The following is a 24,964-nucleotide window of genomic DNA, read 5'->3' as shown; positions in this document are numbered from 1 at the left end:
ACAAAAGCTTGCAAAGAACAATTTTTCCAACTATTTAGTTGGTCTCATAATATGACAAGGTTCTTTGGGTAAATGTGATATCTTTTATGTTACCCAAATTCATACAAGAAGTCAATAGCAGTTCTGGGAATAGAACCTTGAAGTGTTGATCTTCAGGTCATCAGTTTAATGCTCACTCACTCTGATAAGCAGCAATTAATTAGGCAAGCCAAATGCTCCCCTAATGTACTTGGATGCATCATAGTATGGACTACAAAGAGAGATGTTCCTGCTTCTTTGATACCAGTAATCATTTGAGATTTTTTTTTTTATGTACATTTTTATACTTTTTAATAAATAATCCAACTGAAACAGACTTGTTTCTCATTTACATTTTCTTAGCAGTCAGTAGTAAAATGTTTTTCCAGTGTCACCATTTAAAAGACAAAAAACAAAAAACAAACATAATGGATGAAATTTCTCTCTTTATTATCCCCTTATAATCTTTTTTTTTTTTTTTTTTTCTTTTCTTTTCTCCTTTAGGAATGGCTGCATTGTCACAGATTGGTGTCTTCTTATTTTCTGCCTCTTCTGGTGGGCTTCCTTCTGAAGAAATAACTTTTGCCAAACTTGTGAAGCAGAAGGGTTATTCTACAGCCTTAATAGGTACAATTGCATGCACGCACACACACGTTGTCATCATTTGTTTAAATCAAAGGACCCTTCCAGATATGCAGGTAAATAAATGAAGGAATCTGATGAGCAATCCACACAATTATGCATCCTGCCATGCCACATGATCAGTCCCACAGTCGCATTATTGCCATGTACATCTGATCCCGCTGTGCCTTATTGCTGGGGCAGGGTAAGGCCAGGATCATAATCCCAGATTACCCCTGCACCAGCAAGTAGCAAGATCCCTGTAACAGGTACCTGCTCTGGGCCGACCCAAATGTGGCCCGCACCCCTGTTCCTGGGGCAACCGCCCGCCTACTCATCTGCCATGCCTTGTTCTTAATTGATTAAATCAGTGTCGATTAGCAGGAGGCTGCCCTTGTACTGTCCCGCTGCTAGGGGGCGTTATCTGCGGCTCCGTTTCCTCCCCTACACCGCAGTCCACACCTCGCCGATGGAATAGTTGTTGACTCAGGTCTATCACTGTTTGGCCCCTTCCTGTTCTCTCTGGGCCTTCCTTCCTTAGATGCACGGTCCTTCCGGTGTAGGGCTCTCCTCAGCCCCCTCTCACTCTGCGCCCTCTTCTCCGGGGCCTTATCTACAATGCTGCCCCCTCTCTAGGGCCTTCTCTGTGATGCTACGCCCTCTCTTGGGCTTACCTCACCTGCACTGGGGCTTCCCAATAATGTTGCCCTCTCCTGGGGCTCTCCTTGCCCTCACTGGGGCTTCTCAATAATGAATGCAGCCCTCTCCTGGGGCTCTCCGTGCCCACACTGGGGCTCCTTAATAATGCTGCCCCCTATCTGGGGCTCACTGTGCCCATACTGGGGCTTCCCAGTAAGGCTGCCCCCTCTCTGGGCTCACCGTGCCCACACTGGGGCTCCTCCATCAGGCTGCCCCCTCTCTGGGGCTCACCGTGCCCACACTGGGGCTCCTTAATAATGCTGCCCCCCCTCTCTGGGGCTCACCGTGCCCACACTGGGGCTTCCCAGTAAGGCTGCCCCCTCTCTGGGCTCACCGTGCCCACACTGGGGCTCTTCCATCAGGCTGCCCCCTCTCTGGGGCTCACCATGCCCACACTGGGGCTCCTTAATAATGCTGCCCCCCCTCTCTGGGGCTCACCATGCCCAACTTAGGCTTCCCAGTAAGGCTGCCCCCTCTCTGGGGCTCTCCAGAAACTGCCCTCTCCTGGGGCTGGGGTCTATGTACCCCATACGCTGCACCCTTACTGGCACTGGGGTCCCCACGCTACTGTGGGTTCCCTATGAGGCCTCCTCCAACCCCTAATAGCCTCACTCAAACCACTGGTATAACAAACAGCAACACAAACTGGAGCCTCCTGGCTATAACTTAAACATAAGCCACCTGGCTATAACAACATTGCTCAAGCATCTTAGAGCTGCCATAAGCTGTACCTATAAGACTTCTTCCTGCATCCTGGCTTAGGTAGCTCCTACCTCTCTGGCTGCTGGCAGGGAACTGACTCTGGTCCCAGCCCCTAGGGTTTATAAGGGAGCCAGGCCCTGCCCCCCCCTCTCGTCAGCTGACCTTCTTTGGTTGCCCTGGCAACCCACAGCTGAGCACCTTAGTCACTGCTAGGGCTCCCTCCCTAGCAGTTTCCCCTCTTCAGGAGCAGGGCACCTCCGTGCTCTGTGACAATCCCACAGCTAGGAGTCCCATTATCTGATCCAGGCTCCTATCTGCAGGGATGTACCTGGCCACCCATTCAATTAATGGTGTGACAGAGAAAAATTTATTACACGACAAAGTTAATACACAATTTTTGTGGAATGGCTTTGTGGCTTATTTTTTGTTTTATGATGGCATTAATTGTTTTAACATAGACTGGGTTACAATTTAAGATGTGCTTAGCTGGGTAGTCACATATTAAATATAACATGTGACAGTGGCCAAAATCACACTAACTTTCTATAGCTCACATTGTATTAATCGACACATTACATTTTCCTACATAATGCAACAAATTTGCTCTTATAGGAGACCTGAGCATATTCAGAGAAAATGCATGCATATACAAAGCACTTAACAACTTGGCTACCTCTTAGTTTGTATTGAAGTAATGCATGGGAGTCCAAATCATGGTTCTGAGACCCATTTTAGAAGGTTCTGTTGCCTAAACCAGGACAGGATACTTTTAACATAGCCAATTCTGATACATCTGTAAGTATAGAAATAATACAGGGTTATAAATCAATCATTTATTATTTTGAAGTATATAAAATTAAAATATTTTGAAGTGTACTTTAATAATTTGGCAACTGAGGCACTTAGGTTGGGAGGTTTTTTCTGAACTGAGCACATTGAACTTATGGCAATTTTTATTCTAAAGACTCTACTATTTATTTACCAATTGGCAATTTTACAATTTTTAGAAATAGCCACTAACTTGAGTTAATGTGATTTCTGGATTCACAACAAATGCCTGAGTTTCACAAGCAAAGTGGTATAGGTTGGAATTACAGATTCTCAGCACCTACAAAAATTAAGCCTGAAATACTGCAGCTTGTAAGGGATAAATACCTTCATCTTTGATATTTTTTAAAGTATGGTGCAATGTTCTAACAAACTCAGAACAGGGAGCTGGTCAGATATGTTCTATAATCTATGTAGAAAAAATGTACCATTGGTACCATTCAGAGATATTCACTAACTTTAACCTAAGTTTAAATCTCAGCACTCCATATACAGTTTAAGGCTGGCTGAATTAAGTTTATTTTTCTGTTTGTAATAAAACCAGCCAATCTAATAGAGCTCATTTTATGGAAGATGATTTACCAAATGCTTACTCTTCTTAACTGCTTTCACTGCAACACGACAACCTGTCAGGTCTCCAGATCTGCATGAGGTTATAATGAGATATTTCCTCCGAGTACCTAAATGATAACCTATGAAACCAGGAGATGTAATATTACCATACCCTTAGAGTATAATGATGCTTTCAAAAAATGAAGGGGAACCTTCAAACTAAGGATGAAGCATATGTAAATGAAACAAGAAAAATGCTGTATATTGGATGTAAAGATAGGCAGATTTCACCTGCCCTTTGCTTATATTCTCATCCAATCATCTTGCTACCTCAGGGAGACTTTGCTTGGTTGAATCTAGCTCAGCAGTTCCCAAACATTAATTGTCACATCCTCCACTTGTGATGGATTGTTAGAAGAATGTCTCCATGCCTTCTTGCACCTCAAAGTTGTATTGCCACCATTTCAAACCTCTCTCCCTCTTATTCTATGCTTTTCCTCGCCTTCTTCTGCTCTTCTTTCCCTCTACTTTATTTATTTTTTTCTTTTTTGTATATATTTTCTTTTGCTTTTTATACACCTCTTCTATCTATATATTTATCTATATTTCTTTTACTGGAAATGAGCATGGGGGACAGGCAGTGGCAGGAGCCAAGCAGAAGAGGGAATCACCGAGGGAGCAGGTGGGAGGCGTGACAAGTGGTGGTGGTGGTACAGGTACCAGGGAATGTAGTCACTGCAGGGAGGGGTGCCTACATGGGAGCTAAGGAATGGTGGAGGCAGTCAGGAGTGAAGGCAAGGGGGTCATATTGGGGTGGCAGCCACCAGGAAGGGCAGGAAGGAGAGGTGCAAGTGCCAGGGGAGAGACAGATAGTAGGGAGATTTGTAAAAAAGGGTGGGGGTCATGCCATTTGACCCCCTGCCACAGCTTGCCCTGCTGCAGGGTTGGTGGAGACAAATTTGAGATGACTCTCCAAAAATTAGATTCAAGACATTTATAAATTTTCCATGTCTAGTATCTGATTATTGGAGGTTGTCTTAAACTTGAAGCTACCTTGGATTCAGGTAAATACCAGATACATGCATTTTTGTAGCTCCCTGCCAGTTCTTCCACAATGTCTATATGCAGCTTGAGGCAGCAAATAAACCTGATTAGATATTTTCTGACAAAAAGGAGCTTTGTCAGAAAATTCTGATTTGTTGAATCTAAAAATGCCTTATTAGTGTGGATTCCTGGTGGTCTGATGATCATAGAATCATAGAAAATTAGGGTTGGAAGAGACCTCAGGAGGTCATCTAGTCCAACCGCCTGCTCCAAGCAGGACCATCCCCAACTAGACCATCCCAGCCAAGGCTTTGTCTACCCAGGTCTTAAAAACCCCCAAGGATGGAAATTCCACAACCTCTCTAGGTAATCTGTTCCAGTGGTTTACTATCTTCCTTGTGAGAAAGTTATTTCTCACATCTAATCTACATTTCTTTTGCTACAATTTGAGACTATTGCTCCTTGCACTGTCATCTGCCACCATTAAGAACAGTCCATCCTCGTTAGAACCACCCTTCAATAGCTCTCAGTCTTCTCTTCTGTAGACTAAATAAACCCAGTTCCCTCACCCCAGTTTCTCATAAGGCTTGTACTCCAGCCCCCTAACCATTTTTGTTGCCCTCTGCTGGACTCTCCAATTTGTCTACATCCTTTCTATAGTGGGGGGACCCAAAACTGGACACAGTACTCCAGCTGTGGTCTCACCAGTGCCAAATAGAGTGGAATAATCACTTCTGTTGATCTGCTGGCAATACTCCTATTAATGCAGCCCAGTATGCCATTAGCCTTCTTCGCAACAAGGGCACACTGTTGTCTCATATTTAACTTATAGTCCACTGTAACCCCCAGGTCCTTTTCTGAAGGGCTCTTGCTTAGCCACTTGGTCCCCAGGCTATACTGGTTCATGGGATTGTTTATTCCTAATTGCAGGACCCTGCACCTGTCCTTATTGAACCTCATGAGATTTCTTTTGGTCCAATCCTCCAATTTGTCAAGGTCTCTCTGAACCCTATCCCTATTCTCCAAAGTATCTATTACTTCCCCCAGTTTGGTGTCATCTGCAAACTTGCTGAGGGTACTCCATCCCATATTTCAGGTCGTTGATGAATGTATTAAACAAAACCAATCCCAGGACCAACCTGTGGAACACTCCACTTGATGCCAGCTACCAACAGGACATTGTGCCATTGAGTACTACCCTCTGAGCCTGGTGTTTCCAAGGTAGGCAGCTATGGGGCTGCCACATGAATGAGAACTTCCAGGCTCCCAGCAATAGAAATGGAAAAATAAAAGCCCTGAGAGCCTCAGATGTAACAAGCTATATCAAGTTTTCCAGACTTAGAGGCTGTAAGTGTTCAGCAATGTATCACTGTATCCATAGTCATCCATTGCATATTCATGTATTGCATAGTATGTATATGCAGTAGAAGTCATTGGTCCTTCCTTGCTCTCCTTGCTCTCATCCTTTTCTTCCCAGTGTATTAGAACTTTAATGGCTATATTCAGACATGATGTCCTCTGACTGCATTTAGACATGATGTCTTTTGGAATTCCTCAGAACGAGAAATTACAAGATTTGGATATTTTAACTCAGCTAGAGATTGGGAGACATTCTGGGACCGTCCTGGTGGATTTAATTAGTATGTTATATTGGAATATGGTCTTTCATTAGGAATCTGTTATAAACAGGGATCCTGGTTTTCTCTGATTAAAAAAATCCCCAATTTTCAGGTTTAAAAAAGTAATCCAAAATCCACATTTTTCCGTGATCAAAATGAAACATCATTGTGTGTGTATGAGTGGTGTTTCATTTTAATTATGGAAAAATGTAGATTTTCAGTTACTTTTTTTCACCTGAAAACTGAAGATTTTTTTTATCAGAGAAAGCCAGGATCCCTGGTTATAAATCCTTCAAGATTTCATATTGACCTATTTCTTCAAATACATAATCTATGTCTAACAGGTGTCAAAAAACAAAAAGAAAAATTGCACCTTACCAGAACAAGAAGCACATTAGTTCTACCCAGCTCCACAGCATCTATATAGATTGGGCACTTCAGCGAGACTTTTGGTGCTTTAATAGCTGATTCAATCAGCTATCAGATAAAAGTACCAAAAAAACCCACTAAGGCATTTGATTTATACAGATATTGGGTAAACTGAGTCCAACTAACATAATGCCTCTTCTGGACATGAACTGGGCTGTTTTGTTTTGGTTTTTTTTTTAAATGTCTGTAAGCAGCCTAATTGTCTATCCTATACTTTTGACACCTATCCCTTAGGTAAAGAATAAAAATCATACTGAAGAAGTGCTTTTTAATATAAACAACTCAATGTTCAGGCAACTCAAGCACCTGAGCAAAAAAATGAGAGAAAATAGAGTGTCTCCAAAAAATTAAGAAACCTGGGTTCTGAAGAAACAAGAGGGAATCAGTTCCAAAATGAGGACCTACCAGAGAACATCATGATGGCAGCTCCCTCTCATTTATACTAAGAGAGCAATAACTTTAAGTTCAAACACAGCTTTTGACAGAATATCCTGAGACATGATAATTTAGAACCTAAACGACTTCGGACTTCCACTCAGAATTACTGGAAACTAGGACAGGTCACATAACTTTAAATTAGAAGAGGAATTGGGTCTGTTTGACCTGGCTCCCCAGCATCTGTATAGTTTGTGCACTTCTGTGGGGCTTTTTGGTGCTTTTATCTAATAGTTGATTCAATCAGCTATTAAATAAAAAATGCCAAAAAGCCCCACTGAAGCACGTGAGCTATACAGACACTGCGCAAGCCGGGTCAAACTGACCCAAATCCTCTTCTGGGGATGCACTGTACTCTGTGTTGGGGCATGCTGACCTGAAAGTAAACAACTGTTTTGTTTTGTTTCTTCATGCCTGTAAGCACCCCAAGTTGTAGCATTCTGTAGAAAGGTCCTGCAGGGTATAGCCAATTGTAAAACAAAGTATTGCAATCTAATTACAAGATGTCAAAGTTAAGGGTTATTGCATCAAGGCTCACATATTTGAGAAAAGGTCTCATTCTTTTTGTCAGCTATGGAATTTTTTTTTCTTTTAAAAAAAAAAAGCGTCGTTGGTCATAAACAGTCCTTGGACACCCAGGAGCAGTTTAGGATCTGTAGGCCCTGGAAATTACTCACCATTCATAAAAATGGTACTTGCTCTCCCTCATTCAAGGTTGCTGATATAAATTGTATTAATTTTTCATATTGATTCTCCAAGCTCATCAGTACTGTGCCTAACTTGTCTGGTTTAAGATGTAACCAAGCAACTCATCCAAGGCTGATGTTCATCTTGGCACTGGTACATTTAGTAAAAGCTCTCAATTAATCACTACAATTTTATTTTTTCCTGGCTCCCAGTTCCTGGTTTTACTGAAGTCCATTTTAAATTCACTTTATAATATTACTAAATCACACATGTTGTTTGACCTGCAGGAACCTCCTTAAAAAGGTGGTGTTTTTTATGTGTTTTTTGCTGCATTTTTTCCATACTTGCCTAATCATGAGTACCTTGAGATTGAAAAATTAAAGTACAGCTTAAAAAAAAAAGTTTTAAGATCATTTTATTTTCTTGATTACAGGCCTCTAAATTTAATCCAATTATCTCACTTTATGAGAGCAGCTTGCTGCTCACCTTGCCATCCACCTGGCTTAAGTTACTTCCCAAACAGAAAGAACGTCACCAAAATCTAAGAGAAAACATTTGATATAGTGCTGTAATTTCATCAACTTCAGCTTTATTGCTTTGACAAAATCCCTGGGAAACTTTAGATTAATCAAAAGATCTGGTGGTATACTCTCTGGAGGAGACCAGAAAACTAATATAATGACAAAGAAAGCTTACTATTGCTCTAGTGAAAAGAAAAGAATAATTCCTACTTCCTGGCCTGTTTTCTTAGTCTCTGTAATTGAACTGCAGAGCTTCAGAATTTTAGTTGTAGCCATAAAGGGCATTGCAGCAGCATCTAGAATTCTAAATTGTTGGCCATTTTTTGGGTCTGGAAGTCAAGCATAGGAAAAAGTACAGGAAAAATGACCAAAAGCATTTTGTTTATGGATAATTGAATACACCCAGGGGTTAGAGGCAGCCATCTTGATAATGAGGATATCATTTTTGGCAAAGTGAAACTGACAGCCTCTAACAAATGTAAGCATCTAATACACTGAAGAAATGCTGCTTGTGCCTCTTTCTATGAGATATGGTGCTGCTTTAAGACCATAAGCTAACATTCAAGTAAGGCTTGGCTCTAACCACATTCATAGCTTAATCACAAGCGCAATGAATTGGACTAAGGGAAGCAGGTTTGTTCCCAGCTTGATGTGTGACCTGTGTGACTTTCCCTCTCTATGCCTTCATTTTCCCATCTGTGAATTGGAGATAATATTTACCGCATTTGTAAAGAACTTGCAGCTCTTTGGATATAATACACAATATAAAAAGTGTTATTACCTCACTCTTTGGCATTAACACACCCTTTATGGAATATGTATTAATGCTAGGAGTGGGAAAGACAGGGTAGACATATACCTACAGTCTAGACCCAAGTAATACCAGAGTCAGAGTTCTTGTTGCCTTCTGTGCAAAAGTCCATTTTGAAGAAAGGATAACATTGCATTGAAATACATTAATGAATGCTTACTGGCAACTATTAGATATTTTCTAGTAGTGAGAGGAATATATATCTTAGCGTGCACACATTTTCAGTCAAAAGAACAAACTATGCTTCTAGCTTATTCAGTTGCAACCATGTCAATCTGGAATTTTTGTTAATTATCTGATAGTTGTGTTACAATAGCACCTAAAGATCTCAGCCAAGAATGGAGGCCCATTGTTCTAGTAACAGCATAAAAACATAGTATTAGACCTGCTTGAAGTCTAGAGCTAAATCTAAAAAAGGCAAAGCTTAGATGCCTAAAGTGCAATCTGGGCAGAATTTAGATATCTAAGTTCAAGAATATGATTCAGAAAATTGCTACCTGGTTGTTTAGGCACCTATCTTTTTTACCAAGCAAGGCGTCTACTGTTCTGCAACTACACATACCCAGAGATGCTGCTGTTTTGGTTGATCTAAGCATCTCATCATCTGTCATTTTTGTTAAGATTTGTAAATTAGGTATTTGCCTAGCACTTAGGATGCCCAAGGGCTCAATCAAAGAGTGTGCTCAGAGTATGCTTAACAAACACCAACATCACTTCATTCTGCCTGAGGCCACCGCAGGCTTTTCATTTGAATACGTAGACAGGAAGGACAGTGGTGATGCTGCACATCTTTTATGTAAATAGTCTAACGTGAGATAATTTCCCAGGCAGTAGAAGACCTGAGTTCCAGGCCCTCTTTTGCCTGTTGGTGTTCAAATCCACAGTTTCAACCTCTCAGGAGAGAGACACTGTGTTATAAGAATAGAGGCACACCATTTATCCTTCTTGTTGAAGTTGTGCCAATGCTCAGAAAAGAATGTGAGATTCTTGTGGCCAGAGAAAAATGTGATGGCTCATTGCTCCATCTGGGGTTCAACCTTTGGGGGAGAAGTCCACAAATCCACCTGTCCATCTTGACCTCCATATCTGGGGAGGAGTCACCCCTCTGGCATCCAGTGATTACCAGTATTCTGGCAGGAAGCCAAACCCACCCCAAACACAGCCTTAAAACCAGCAGGACAGTAGTACACTATCTATAGATCACATCACCTGGTGAGCTTGGACCTGCCCTAACCTTTGAACTCTGTTTAGATTCTTGCTCTTTGCTCCTTTGCTCTTAGTATTTGTGTCTGAATTCTGGTCCTTGGCTTACTTCCACTATGATTCTCAGCTCTTGACCCTTTTACATTGCCTTGATTCCAGATTCCTGATTCTGGTTCCCTGCCCATAGCTAAATCTTTGGCTCCTACTCTGGCTTCTTAAACTGACTTGATTTGTGGCTTCATGATTCTAGTCCCTTGACTTTGGCTAGTTCGTAACTACATCTTGGTTATCCAAACTCTAGCTTGACCACTGATTTCACACCCTGGCTGTGACCTAGTCCTTACTCTTTGCTCTGAATAAAGGCTCCTGACCTTGGGCCTAGACTGCCCATGTTCTGGTCATAACAGGAAGCAAGCAGGAAGGAGTGTAATTTTGGTGCTTAGTGAAGCATTACATCAGAAGAGGAGTCCGAGCTGCAAAGGCAGCTTAGGTACTTTATCCAATGACTGTTGAATAAGAGGCACAAGTAATCCTGAGATGGATAATCCGAATCTGCAGTTCTGTTTGGTGAATGGTTCCCTCACATGCCTACAGCTGCAGGGTTCCTCTTGCGTTCTGTTCCTACTAGAATAAATTTGTATTTTCTTCTGGGTGCTTTACTACAAATGGACAAAGGCTACATTTTCAATTCTAGCTATCTTTCAGAGCTCTGCTGCTCTTCAGTCATTTGCTAGCTTATTCAGAGTTTAATGGATGTGGCTAGACTCTATGCCTAGGTCTTCCTGCAATCATGAAACAAAGCCCTTGAGAATTAAGATGCAAAGAAGAGATGGGAAAGAAATAAGTATTCACACAATATATTCAGGGAAAGTACCAGTTACAGGTTGGTAATTTTCATTATTTGGATGTGAACATACTATAAATTATGCTTCTCTCTCTTACAGGAAAGTGGCATCTTGGGATGAACTGTGACACCAGTGATGACTTCTGCCACCACCCCCTCAAACATGGGTTTGATTACTTCTATGGGCTCATAGTGACCAATCTTAGAGACTGTAAACCAGGGCAAGGCAGTGTATTTGCCACAGGGATTCAAACATTTATTACCATGCCAATTCAGATCATCAGCCTCACCCTAATAACTTTGGAAGTGCTGCATTTTATTGGCCTTCTCAGAGTATCACAAAGAGCCCTAGGCTATGTCATTTTGTTATCTACAAGTTTTTTGGGAATTTTACTCTTTTTCTTTTATAATTTTCGATATCTCAATTGCTTCTTGATGAGGAACCACCAGATTGTTCAGCAACCTTTGTCCTACCAAAACCTTACTCATAGGTTGACAGAAGAAGCTGTGCAGTTTATAGGAAGGTAGGTTAGAACAACCATGTTATAATTTCATAATAGCATATTCTGTCATAGTGCTGCTTCTACAGGGAAGATTAAAAAAAAGGGTAATGGTGGAATGTCAACATACTTCTCTAATAGGTACCAAGAAGTGAAAAATAAGCTAATCCTAGTGGAAATGTGCCATTTTACAATAAGATTCATGTGGGGCACAGCTGTACTTTTACCAGTGCATCCACAGGTAACAGATAGTGGAATGACCTTCAGGGAAGGCTAGCTGTGAAATAATCAGGGGTAAACTCTGACGAATAAGTAGTCATGGACTAAGCAACAGCAGCACCACAAAGATGTGGTGAGGACAGAAAATGCCACTGCTTTCCCTCCTGAAAAGCCACATATATCTTTTGACAGTGCTGTGACACAGCAAATATAGGTTGCCACTATAATAAGCCTGACCAGTCCCTGGCCATGGGTAGACAAGTTCTCAATGGCAGAGCAACCAGAATAAAGTGTTAGAATGTCAATGGCTCTAATAGCAGATGAAACCTGCAGTGGAACTACATCCCCAGTTGTCTTGGTCTCTCTGCCATTGGATCAATATCCCATTCTGTCAGGAGCCGTGTGGAATCTGATGTGCAGCAGCCTCTCCATGATAAAAGAAGTCATGCACAGGCATCTTCCATGAAAACAACTTTTCCAGCACATTCCTCAAGCCCTTCGGCAACCAACTAATGGCAATGGGAGCAGGATTGTGAGGCTTGGAGCCTCCTAGTCATGAACTCGCATGAAGGTGGTAGTTACAAGGTCATCTAGCACTTGTATGAGGCAGGAGTGGAATTCGGCAGCTGTAACCATGGCTGAGCAGCCTTCATCAGGATCCACTCTGCTCATCTGACATGGGGAGGGGGCTAGAAAAGGTGCCCTGAACATAGCCTGTCTAATACAGCATTCTGTATTTCTTCCTGATTGAATAACCATGTCCAGTGGGAATACCTTTACTATGGTCAAAAATACCAACTAAGACACACAATCATTTTCAGGACATGGAACATCAGGACCCTTGCAGACAACCCTAACAGTGAATGCCCATGACCCAAGAACTCAGGCAATACAACACTAATGTAGCTGCATTTAGTGAGACCCGGCAAGCAGGAGATGGGCAACTCAAAGAACGTGGAGGTGGCAATACCTTCTTCTGGAAGGGTAAACAGGAATGAGAATGCCAACTACATGCCAGTTCCAAGATAATCCTGGATCAATGTACACTTAAACTTGATCTAGGTTAGACTACTAAATGGAACTTTAGTATAGTTACCTGTGCAGCCCCAGGGCTGGAAAAGCCCAGGAGCTGGCCCCAAACCTAGGGCTCTGCTTTTCTTATCTGCTCCCTGACACCAGGTTATTTTTAGAGTGCCCCCCAGGCCCTCATCACTACTCTCACAGATCAGCCAGGCCCCACCCTGAATCCCCTATTCCAGTGGTTTATCAGCATTTGGATACCGAGAGCTGAGGAAGTAATTTTTGATTGGGGGCGGGGGGAGGGGGAAGAAGGGAAAGTTGGGGTAGGCTCGCCGTGGAGAGTTGGGGCACTAAAATTAGCCCCTGGTCCCACCCAAGCCTCCATCCCCTGAGGGTCCTGTGAACTCCCTTGATCCTGCCAAACCCTCCCACACCCCAGCAACCCTGGTGGATCCCGCCTGCCTCCCAGAGACACTGCCTGCTCCCCAAATTCCCCCAATGCCTCCTGCAGATCACACCAGGATAGCACAGACACTGTCACTCCTGCCCCCCCCCCCCGCCCCATCAGTCCTTGGCTCACACCTGCCCCTCAAAAAAAGCACTGGGGGGCGGGGAAAGTGGCACAGAACAAATAAAAATAGCATGCAACAAAACAAACAGAGGTTTGGTCCTCCAGTGAGACACTCTGGCTGCCAGCTAGAGCATTTCTACTACTCCATTTGTGCCCTTGCTGCTCCAGCACGCCAGGAGCTGAAAGGAACTGTGCACACATAGTTTGCCCAAAGCGGGACAATGTGTCCTGCAACAAAGAAAACATGCAGGGGCATGCAGTGTGGCAAAAAAATAGCAGTACAAATTTGTGCTGCTACTATATGTGCTACTGCAAGTGCATGCCCCTGTACATCTGGACGTAGCCATTGTGTCCGTATTTTGTGGTTTGACCCATGAATACAAGTATAAATATGAATTAGTTTGGTGTCCTCTGCCATCATTGCTCTTTTCTTTCTTCAATATGTTTGAAATGTATTCAGGAACTGTAAGCCTTGAAAACAGGATGTTCTCCTCATGGATCCCATTTCCCCCCAGTTCTCCCAAATGTGGACCCCAATCCACCACAAGCCAGCTTGCCACACTTTCCCACACACACTCCCTCCCCCCACCCCCACTTGCCTCTACATTTTGACTTACCTTAGATAGGGTTACCATTTTTAATGTGATCTAACCCCCTCCCCAAATGTTTGCACTTAGCCATAAAATCTGCTTCCTGACAAGTCACTTGTATTTTTTTGCTGGAGTGGCAGAAGATTAACCCTATTTGGCAAGTCATGCTCATTGTTTTCTGACAATTATCTATACACACCAAAAACAAAACCTAAGATATGTAGATTGAATTATTTGGTATTTACAGTAAAATAAATGTTTATAAAAGAAAAAAGGTCAGAATTACTAGAAATCAAATCATAGTTTCCCTAAGTGTAAAGTATATTATATTAAGTTTATTTTAACCCCCCTAACACTTAAAATGAAGGCCCAGAGTAGTAGTAGTAAAAGGGCTTATTATAAATAAACACAAGGACCAATGCAGTAAAGAGGGTGGCACCCCTCAAAAATACAAAATAAATGGAAGGGTGAATTTGAAAGATTTTGTGTTTCACATCAGGTTTAAAAAGTTTTTCATACTTTCAGCAGCTGAAACTTAGATGTTTTGGAACTGAAAGTTCTCTTACAAATTGTATAAAAGCAATAGCAATACATTTTTGAAGGAGTTGTTTATGGAAGTATTCCAGTTAATGAAACGAGAGTTCAACTGTTATTGTCAAATCTCCCTCCCACCTACTAACTGATGTGTCATTCCACTTCAAGGTCACAGTAGAAACAGTTGGTCATGATTCCCTCAAAGAGGTCTGAACAAGATAAATAGCTGCCTCTGATCTTTGGAAGGATATTAATAGATGCAACTGTTTTCTCTCTGGCAGTCAGCTGTCAATCAGAGCTTTTTGATTTGAGTTGACAAATTCTGTTATTTTTATGCCCATCTATATTAATCATTGATTTTAAATGTCTTTAAGGTAGGTCTTTTGTTTCTTAATGCCTATTCTTTTAACTGAACTATCTCTTGAAAAAAGCATTTTTAACAGACAGGTTGATAGTCACCTTTACCAATACTAGTTTATACGTAATACTGCAATAGTATTCTGTGATATTAGAGACTGAAATTAGATATGCAACTCAAATTGGCTTCTCAATATTAAGAACTTAAAAGTAATATTTATGGCTTTTTAAAGCAATTGAAAAACTACATGAATAATATTCTCTATTATTTTCTCAATTATCTCTATCTCTAGTGGTGATCTTTGTTTTGTAAAGCATAAGTAACAACAATAATTTTCCAAATGTAAAAGGATACAACATCAAATATAGGCAAGCAAGTAGGTTCCTGGTAGAAATTATCTTTAATGAAAGCTGAAGAAATATTGCACTAGAAACATTAAGAAAAACAGTACCCTCCTCCCCCCTCCAAGCTACTTAATACAGTGGCTTTTCTGTGTAGCTAATCTTTAATGAAGGTTTTCCCCTACAGAGTATATTCAATGCAATATTATATGACTAAATATCAAATATAATTATGTAAAACAATGCAAAATATAAGTTGTAATAGTTATACTTTTTCTTGGACTTTCCATAAACTTTTAATTTGACTTAGAAAAGGCCACTAAATTATTTGCTACATACGATAAAACTCCAAAACTTGAGTGTTCACTTTTATTCCAACAAATGACAAATCAAAATGGTAAAGGATGGCACTAAATTACAATGCCATAAATTAATTTATATATCTGTATCTATATCCAGAGGCAACCCGAGCAGTGTGCAGGGCCCAGGACAAATCAGGCCATGTGCGGCTCTGCCTCCGCTGTGATCCCATGGGCCCTGGACCCAAAGAAGCTGCTGCCACCATTGGCAATGGTGGGGGGGGGGAGGTGCTCCATGGGGTCTCCCAAAGTGAGAGGCCCAGGTAGTCGTCCCAATTCACTCCCCCTAGGAATGGCTGTGTCTATATCTATATCTATACCTATATCTATATGTATATCTAGATAGATATAGATATATAGATAATATTTTTCTATGTAACATTTTGCTCACAAGTTTTTATCCAGCATTTTACCAAAAAAAGGAGAAATAAAGGCTTGTATAGAGTTGAAGACAGTGAAGAAAATTAAAAATAAAACCTGTGTATCACAAGACCAACCTCTGCCTCCCCCCACCCACACACACAGTCTCCCAAGAATGGCAGATGGGAGAGAAAGCTCAGCTGGGGAACTTTTCTCTTTAAAAACCTGTCTCTTAGAGAAAAATCCAAATTATGTCAGGCATTTGACTCAAGACTCCACGACTGATTTCCAAATCAAATTTAGAAGTAGGGGTAGATGACTCCCCCCACTCCACCCCCACCACCTAGGTTTCAGCTTAAAATATTCAAATTTTCTATTAAAAGTTTAATATCAGTAGTTTCTGAATAAACAGACGTGTTTATTGCAAAAGCTTCTTGAAAACCCAATTGTCTGTTAGAAAGTAGTTTTGAAGGAAAAAATTTGACTAGCCCTTGTCAATATATATTCATGGAATTTGGTCCAAGGAGAAGGGAGAGATTTTGCCACATAATACCCATCAGAACAGACACAGCCAAGGTGAGAGGAAGGGCGCAGAAGCATATGTGTACTGCAACAAAATGGATTTCTTTCCATGAGAGTAAAGTATGAGTATTATGTGAATCCCTTTTACTAAAGGGCTTATGACAAGGGCTTATTGCCTTTTGGGACTGATGGAGTAGTCTCAGTCCAAAAGGTAAAAAGTGAGTTACATTTTTCTCCTTAACAGAGACACATACCAGCTCTGTAAGGAACTAATATGTCTTCCATATTTCAGATATTAATACTATTTGTTTTCACAATAAAAGGAAGTGCAAATACTAAGGGATTAAAGTTCAATGCAAAACCCTCATTCTTTTGTCATTGGTGTTTTAAAAGGTGTCAACTTACATATGCTTTTCTAGATCTCTATTGGTTCGCTGAAATTTTCACGATCATAAATTCAAGTAATCTTCATTAATATTTGAAATAATCGTCCCTAAATTTTAATTCCAAAGGTCCTCTAAACTTTCCCTTCACAACCTGCTCAAAGTCATCAGAGATATTGAGTCAACCGATCAAAACAGCAAAACTCACAGTCCCACTCTAAATTCAGTTCTCCCCCTCCTTTTTTCTTTCATATTGTAGAATAATCTAATGAAAAAATGACCTAAAATGAAAGAGGACCTGTTATGGTTACAAAAGAAAAAATAATCTACATTCTCAATTATTTGTATCAGCATTGAGTGGCTATTCTTTTTTTACTCAGGGTTTTATATGTATATTTATTTTCTTTGACGTCTGTTTCTTATACTAACCTTCTGTAAAACTCCAGTATGCTGAGCTATCAATGAAGGCAAATTAGGTAAGAATTTGGTTTGGTTCAGAAACAATATATCTTTTAAAAGATACATTGTTACAGTGCTTCCTGGTAGGGTCACACAGAGAGGCTCTACCAGTAATGATAAAGAAAAAAGTGCTTACAATCACAACTTTTATATCACAACTTTAATACTGTGCTTGTAATAATATTTTGGACAGGTATAACAATAAGCAAAGAGATGGGTATTCTAAGTATTTTTTAAATTTTTATTTGGAAACAATACAGTACATATTTAAAAAGGGTTAGTGTGTTGTTTCAGAATTGTTTTTAGTCTAGCAGCTATATGCCATTTCTTCTGTCCTGTAGAAAACACAGCATTATTAGAATGACTTCATGTTATTGCTAATATTTTATTGCTGTCTGCTGAATAATCTTCTTCTGTTAATATTTTCTTCTTTCAGGAATACTGATACGCCTTTTCTTCTTTTCATGTCCTACCTTCAAGCCCACACTGCTCTATATGCATCAAAATATTTCAAAGGAAAGAGTAAACATGGCTTATATGGGGATGCTGTGGAAGAAATGGACTGGAGTGTAGGTAGGTAGTACATTTATTGAAGTGTTATTGCTTAAATAATTTCTGAGGCATTTCTTTTACCTTCACTGGAAGTCTGTGAACATTCCCAAAGTCCATCCCCATTACAAAAAGACTAAATATTTGTATGCCTAAGTGATTAGAAGCTATTTAATAAAATATAGTAACAGTAAGACTGCATGTATTTTGTTATATGGTTCAGTCAACCTAACAAGTCAATGAAGGTTCAGTATAGTGTAAGTCACCAACGGGAAAGCAGTCATTAAAGCCTGGGTTAAAGTGATTTCACAGGGCTGTCATCAAAAGAATTTATGATAAAATAACAGTAAAATCATATTATGCATTGTATTGATACTGTTATCATCATAAAAATATATGAATAACTCCTATTTATTGAAGAAGTCAGTTATCTGGGGGATGTAATTCTCTGGACACAGTTCAGCCAAAGGCCAGTAATTCACCTTATAAGGTAGCGACCCTCTCAGCTACCAAATACTGGAGAGCAATAATCATGAAATCCTTCAGTGGACCTACTTTATTTCTGGGCATATGGGAATGACTTTCCATTTCTGGAAGTAATCACCTGTGAAAACAACTCAAAAGTTCATACTTGAAACAATCAGGCTGAAGTATACCAGTACTGAAAGATAATGACCCTCCTGTCTTCCTCCCCCTACTTACCCCAGAGCAATTTTGGTTTCAGAACAGTCAAGTACAAAATTGCTTTCTTCGAGCAGGCAATATTTATTAAATTACTAAAAACAGACTTTCATCTCAGTTTAAAATGTGTGTATAATAATACATTTTCAGACAATGCCTTTTGATTGCAAGCATGTACAGTTCAATTTCATATGTATTTCTATTTATAATTAGGACCAAGAAATTCTATTACAAATGTCAAGGGATGAATGGGCTATAGTAATCCTTCAAAATAGTACACAAAGAGTTTGTCATATACTTAGAGAAATATTGTCAAAAAGAAAGGTGGAAAGAAGCTCTTGAAGGCAGAGAAATATTTTTGTGAACAGCTGAACCTGAAAAGTTTTCTGTTTTAGAGTTCATGAAAGTAAGGAAAACTTATGCAGCTCTTTGTACATTCGCCACTCATTCTGATGGTCTGGTTTATTACCATTCCTGAGCTGATTGTCTGCTACATTAGCCTTAGACTGCCTTATAGGTCCTGTGAGAATGCTAGGTTCCCAGGTTGCTTATTTGTACTAACAGGAAAAAAATATTAAATGGTGCTGCTTTCTCTTACGTAATAGGAACTATAAAGAAAACAAGTAAGAGAAAAGATTTTCAAAGGAACACGAAAGAGTTAGGTATCTTTTGATATGGGCACATGAACTATTTATTGCAGCATAAAAGGGGGTGGAGATTTATGGCACATTGGCTACTCCACAATATCTTCCCACATCCATGTTCTTACCCCGTGTTAGACCAAAACATCGAACCATAGTAGCATGGCAATTTTTGAGAGTACTAGAGTGTATCCCAACGAGCACTCACTTGTGGTGTGTGGCACCTCAGACCCATTTGAGGTGCCTCAAACAGCACATGACACAAGTGCACACACTCACCACGCTGCTAATTAACAGCATGACCCTTTCTCTGACACCTGGAGATCCTGGCGTCAAAAAAAATGCTGCTAAAAAAAGCAACACAGCATGTGTGTCAGCAGCATGCAGCACCAGAAACAGAGCCTGGCTGGCCAGAGCCAGACTCTAGCTGCCATCCAGGCTTCAATCACTTGGATCAGTGTTGCTGCTCCCCCAGGAAGCCCCCAGGACCCCAGGTAAAGCTGGTGGGACCAGTACAGGTGATGGCCTCAGCCTCCCCTACCCCATCCAGGGCAATTGCCATGCACGGAAGCATGCATGCAGGGGCATGCCCAGGGACAAATAGCGGCAGCACAAATACATGCTGCTGCTATTTTTCGCACAGGAAATGTGTGCACTGGTATGTGTGCATTTGTTGGGATGCACCCCTAAGTTACAGTGTTTTACCCTGAGATAAGAGCATTCATGTGAGCAGTTACTGTGGAGAAACTGATGTCGTAAATCCCTGCTTGCTTTTACCAGGCAACAGTCATACACAAATGCTCCAGATCATTGAAAAGGGCACCTAACTCCCAGAGGCTTCCTCAAAAATTCAAGGCAAAATATATCCAAGTAAAATAGATGTGATTAGCTAAGGATGGCATTCTGTTCCCGTCCTTATCATCTGTGGATGGCATTCATACCATCTAAGGGTGGTCTCTCTTCTGGAGAGACCACTAGACCAGTGGTCTTCTGGTGGTCTCTCTTCTGGAGCACCACTAAACCAGTGGTGCTCAACCTTTTAGCCCCATGGGCTGGATGAGTGGTGTGGGGCTGATCTGCAGGCTAGATCCCCCATGGGGTCAGTATGCAGGGTTGAGTCTGACACATACAGAAAGGTTCCCAGACACAAATCAGGACCCTATCAGCCCCCCTGGCAACCTGGCCCAGCTCCACACACCCAGCCTATGCTGCCTCTGTCCTGACTACCCAGATTGGGGCCTGCACTGCCTTGGTCAGGCTCCACGTGCCTGGATCAGGACCTGTGATCCCAGATCATGCCTCACATTTCTGTGGCCCCATGTACCATCAGACCAGCACTACCATGGCCCTGTGCTGCATACTCAGATATGGCCACGCTATTGCCTTGGCCTTGCTTGTCTGATCTAGCATGCTATGCCCATGCTCTCTAACCCACAAGTCTGGAAATCTGGCACCAGAGGAGTAGCAAGTAATACTGCCAGTGCTCCCCTGTGTGTGGGCCGGGAGCAGCCCCAGGTTCTCGGGGGCACGCAGCGGGCTGTGGCCAGCAGCCCTGGCACGCGGGTCGGGGAATGCAGGCCAGTGGACTAGAATTAGGCAAGGACGCTTAGCGGTTGATTAAAGATTATTTTACTTACACCGAAGATGGTCGCTATGCAGGCAGGAAAACTTGCTTGAGTTGCGGTTACAGACAGAAAAGAAGAGAAGCAGACAAGAGTTCCTTCCACGCGAACCTCTAGTCCAATCCGGTTGAAGGCTCTAAACACGCGAGCCCGTCGCGTCAACCGAAGAAAACAACTCAGAGAAAGAGCTCTGGATACACTCACACGAAGTTTGCTAGGCTCCGTGGAACTTGCACACAGGGAAGGGGTTCGTCGAGGGATCGTTCGGCGATGGGGAGAGGCCAGAGGTTGATCAGACCCCTATAGCCTTCTCAAGATACACGCTGGGTCCAATAGGCTCCGCAGCGCTTAGAGATCTTCACGAGACGTGAAGTTCTCCTCCTCCTGATAGCTGTGGAGTCCTCCAACTTGGGCTGAAACCGCTCAAGCCTCTTATACGGCTAGCAAGCCAATCACTAGCCGCCACGTGGGAATAATTTAGAACTGGCCAATAGTGGGACACAAATTTGCATGCGGGTGGCGGGAACTCCTTTGTACCGTGCATTTCTCTTTGCAACTGAGAAATGCACCCTGCAAAGAAAGCTCCGAGTGGCGGGAAATAATTTAGCAGTGCCAAAGCGCGCACACACAAAATCACACCCTTGAGTTGTGACACCCTGCAGTTCAATTTTTGGACCCATGGAGAACCTGGCAGGATGGATGACACAACTCAATGGCCTGCAGGTTGGGATTTGAGTACCACTGACCTAGGCAACCTGTTTCAATTGTCTACATGATTTTCTTAGATCTCAGAAATGCCACTTATGCACAGGTTGGCTCTCTATTTCTGGATGCAGCAGGAACTGTTCATGCTGACCCAGGAAGCCAGTTTCAGGGGGAGTGCCAGAGAAGGACCTAAGTAATAGCTGTTCTCTGATGCAGTGGTTATAGCATTGCACTGGGAAGTTTGAGCAATTGAGGTTCAAACCCCTCTGGGTGAAGGTGTCTCAAATGTAGGTCCTCTGGCTTCCTAAGTCAGTGCCCTAGCCAGTCAGTTATCGGTGCAAACCCCACCCCAAAAGACCCTTACGCTGTGTTCCTAAGTCTCTCTGGTTGTGGTTGACTAATGTACGTGATCAGTCATCTCTTATTTGTAGTCTATGCACTCAGGATAGACAGCTAGGAATAGGATTCCTACCTTTTCACTTAGATGACTATAAATGTTATGTAGATCAGCGTTTCTTAACCTGTGGATTGCAACCCAAAAGTAGGTCTCAAAGATGTATGAATGGGTCACAAATAAACTTTAAAATGGAGAAATGTGGGGAACCATGGCCTTTTCCTTGCAGACTGGCAGAGCTTCAGCCTGCTAGGGGCTGTTTGCCCCCCCTTCCCGCCCAGCCTCACTCAGGCCTCACTCGGGGGGGGGGGGGGGAGAGGAGGGGCAGGAATCTGGGGCCTGAGTGGGGACCGGCCACTGATCTTTAGAAATGGGTCCTAGTACAAAAAAGGTTGAGAACCACTGATATAGATAACCAAAAATGGCCACTTAGATGACTAGGAAGGAACTGGAATGCTACCAAAATTTATCTAATATCTTGCTAATTTCATTGTCCAGCATGCTGTAGGTTCTGTGCTGAAAAGCGTAAAGAATCTTAGCTGGCATAGGTGGCCTGAAAAAATGAAAAGCTGCAGACTTCCTACAAAAGAAGTAGTCACCTACTGTCACCCAAATGTAAATAATTAGGTATACACAGAGAAATATGAAGGAAAAAACACCATTACAGATCTCAACTTTTCACAAAATCTTTTAATAGAAAAACCCTCTGAGTTTAGCATGGCAAATAGAAAATATGGAAAACCACATTATAGCACAATACTGAAAAGGACCAAATTCTTATAGCAAAGGATATACTACTTTAATTGAGTTATTTGAGAAATGCATGGCACCTAAGGTACAGTATGCACAGTACCAGGGATGTTCTATTGTTTGGGGTAATGTGCCTTGGGGGGGGGGGGGGGTCATGAAAGGAAGGGAGAAAGAAGAACAGAAGTTCTACAGTTGTGACTGTCAGATTCCAGAGATCAAGCATTTTTTTCAAAATCAGAAGCATGAAGGTAAATGAAAATTTCCTGATTTGAACTCAGGATAAAAAAAATGTTCTTATGGCACATCACAAAATTCAAGTAAGATGGAAGGCTTCCCTATTGAATCCCTCAGACAGAGAATCTTGAATCAAGGAAAATTCTTTCTGGAAAGTTAATTGTCTAACTCTTAGTAATGAATCTTAGTAAAAAGATTTCAAAGAAAAAATAATGTTTTACATGGGAGCTGACACAAAGGCAGGTCGATGAAATGCTCCTTTAAATATTTCATGTTTGTAGTTTGTTAAATTGGTAGGTGATGATTATGATTACATTCTATGTCACAGATACTAAGCCCAGAGTCTAAAGATAAGCTTTGAGATAATATATTTTACTGTTCTTGCATATTGATGCATATGTAACAGATTTCAACATTTAAAGAATTTACAGTTATAATGTCACTGCATATAACATGCCCTGGAGGGTTATAATCAGGCTAGTTAACATTTTAATTTTGTCTCATTGTAGATTAAGTACCTTATTAATGTTATTAATTATACTTCATAGAGCAGGTAGAATAACTTCACATGCTTTAAATGGAAGGAGAAGAGCTGGATCAACAGAATATAATCCTTTTCTCTCTCTGTATTTTTCCCATCTCTTTTTAATAACACAGTAGTGGGTTTGGATTTAATATGGAAGTATAAACAGATATGTGTTGAAATTATTTATGATACAAATTAAGTACCACTAAAAATAAACTGCTACAAAGAGTATCGGAGCCCTCTACAGGTTTACATCAGTACTGTATGAAGCAGTACACACCATTTCAAAGACTATCAGAACAAGAGTTCTCTCTTCTGTCCTCCTTATAGTAGTAAGGCTACTAAAATAAATTGTTTTAGTCTTCTATAGCATGATATTTGCATTGCCTAACTATAAGAAAGGGCAGCTATTGCTATTACTAACAGTATTCTGGCACAATCCATATATTAAAGAACTATGTGGCTATTACATTTAGTATCCTGATGGTTAAAGAGAAAATGCTGTGAATTCGCAAGTGAAATGAAAAATAGGCCATCCCAATCCATTGCATTAGAAGCAATGCTGGATGCATCTACACATTCATTAATATGCTGTAATTATGGTGTTTTAAGTTTAATACTTGTAATAACCTGTAATAGTTATTAAGTTTAGTACTTGTAATAACAGGTACTAATTTAATGCGCTGTAATCTGCACTACTGTGCAGTAGCACAAATGAACACATTTTGTGTTATGATTAATAATGCACATTAGACTAAATCTGTGCATTAGCTCATTAGCATGCTTTTTGCCAGCTGTGCTAATGCACAATAGAATTAGTCCAATGAGCATTAAGCATATTGTTTAGATCCTTCCACTGATAAACAAATAGTTCAGTGTGTGGTTGTCATTAAATAGAGGGAAAAAAACAACCTCCAAACTTTGTAATATGCATAGGTTCTATTTAAATATTTCCTTAATGATATATGATATAGTCATTGGAGAAAAGAAAATAGGTGGGTCCTATCTACAATTTGTATGTTGAAATAGACAAAACTATGAAACTGTTAGGAGTCATAATAATATGAAAAATCCCTTGATTAACTATGGCAACTCAAAGCAACTACTTGCATTTCCCACTGATGGTAGGAGACTGTGGAAGTAATTTACATTCTTTGAACTACAGAAGGAATTGTATTTAATTATATCGATATTTTCTGGAAGCACACTGAGAAAGTATGTGTAATCATGGGCAGATTTTTGTACGATGGGCATGGTGTAGGGTCAAAGGCCAAGATTTTCTAATGCTTACTGATTTGGGGTTCTTAATCTGAGACATTTTAGTGAGATTTTTCAGAAGGTGCCCTCTGATTAGTTAATTTGAAATGTCCCAGGTTAGACCATCAAAAGTATTGACTAAGGGTAAAATCCTGTATTTATGGATTCAGTTTGGCCAGATTTTTATACAAGGCCCCTATGAAAAAAGTTATCAAAAATGTTATGGTCTCGCTACCCATTCTTGTAACACATATTGCCAAAATTCAAAGTTCAGACTTTTTGGCCATTACAGTATATGGAAAAATGTTTATCTTCAAAATCTTCATTATTTAGGGCTTTTTACGGTTTGAACCATAAAAGTCTTACCTTTTCTGTT

The 24,964-nt window shown here is 41.0% G+C and overlaps 1 protein-coding gene across 1 annotated transcript in view; it reads left to right on the top strand.

Moving 5' to 3' along the window:
- STS (steroid sulfatase) overlaps nucleotides 1–24,964 on the top strand; it is a 217,899-nt gene that overhangs the window by 55,295 nt on the left and 137,640 nt on the right. The window contains exons 5-7 of the mRNA XM_059720932.1: nucleotides 523–645; nucleotides 11,114–11,537; nucleotides 17,666–17,802. Of these exons, the coding sequence (XP_059576915.1) occupies nucleotides 523–645; nucleotides 11,114–11,537; nucleotides 17,666–17,802 (684 nt within the window). The remainder of the gene's footprint in view (nucleotides 1–522; nucleotides 646–11,113; nucleotides 11,538–17,665; nucleotides 17,803–24,964) is intronic.

This window comes from Alligator mississippiensis, chromosome 1, assembly GCF_030867095.1.
Source record: "Alligator mississippiensis isolate rAllMis1 chromosome 1, rAllMis1, whole genome shotgun sequence".
Taxonomy (NCBI): domain Eukaryota; kingdom Metazoa; phylum Chordata; order Crocodylia; family Alligatoridae; genus Alligator; species Alligator mississippiensis.
Note: the sequence above shows the minus strand (reverse complement) of the source record. Positions and strands in the feature narration are given on the sequence as shown.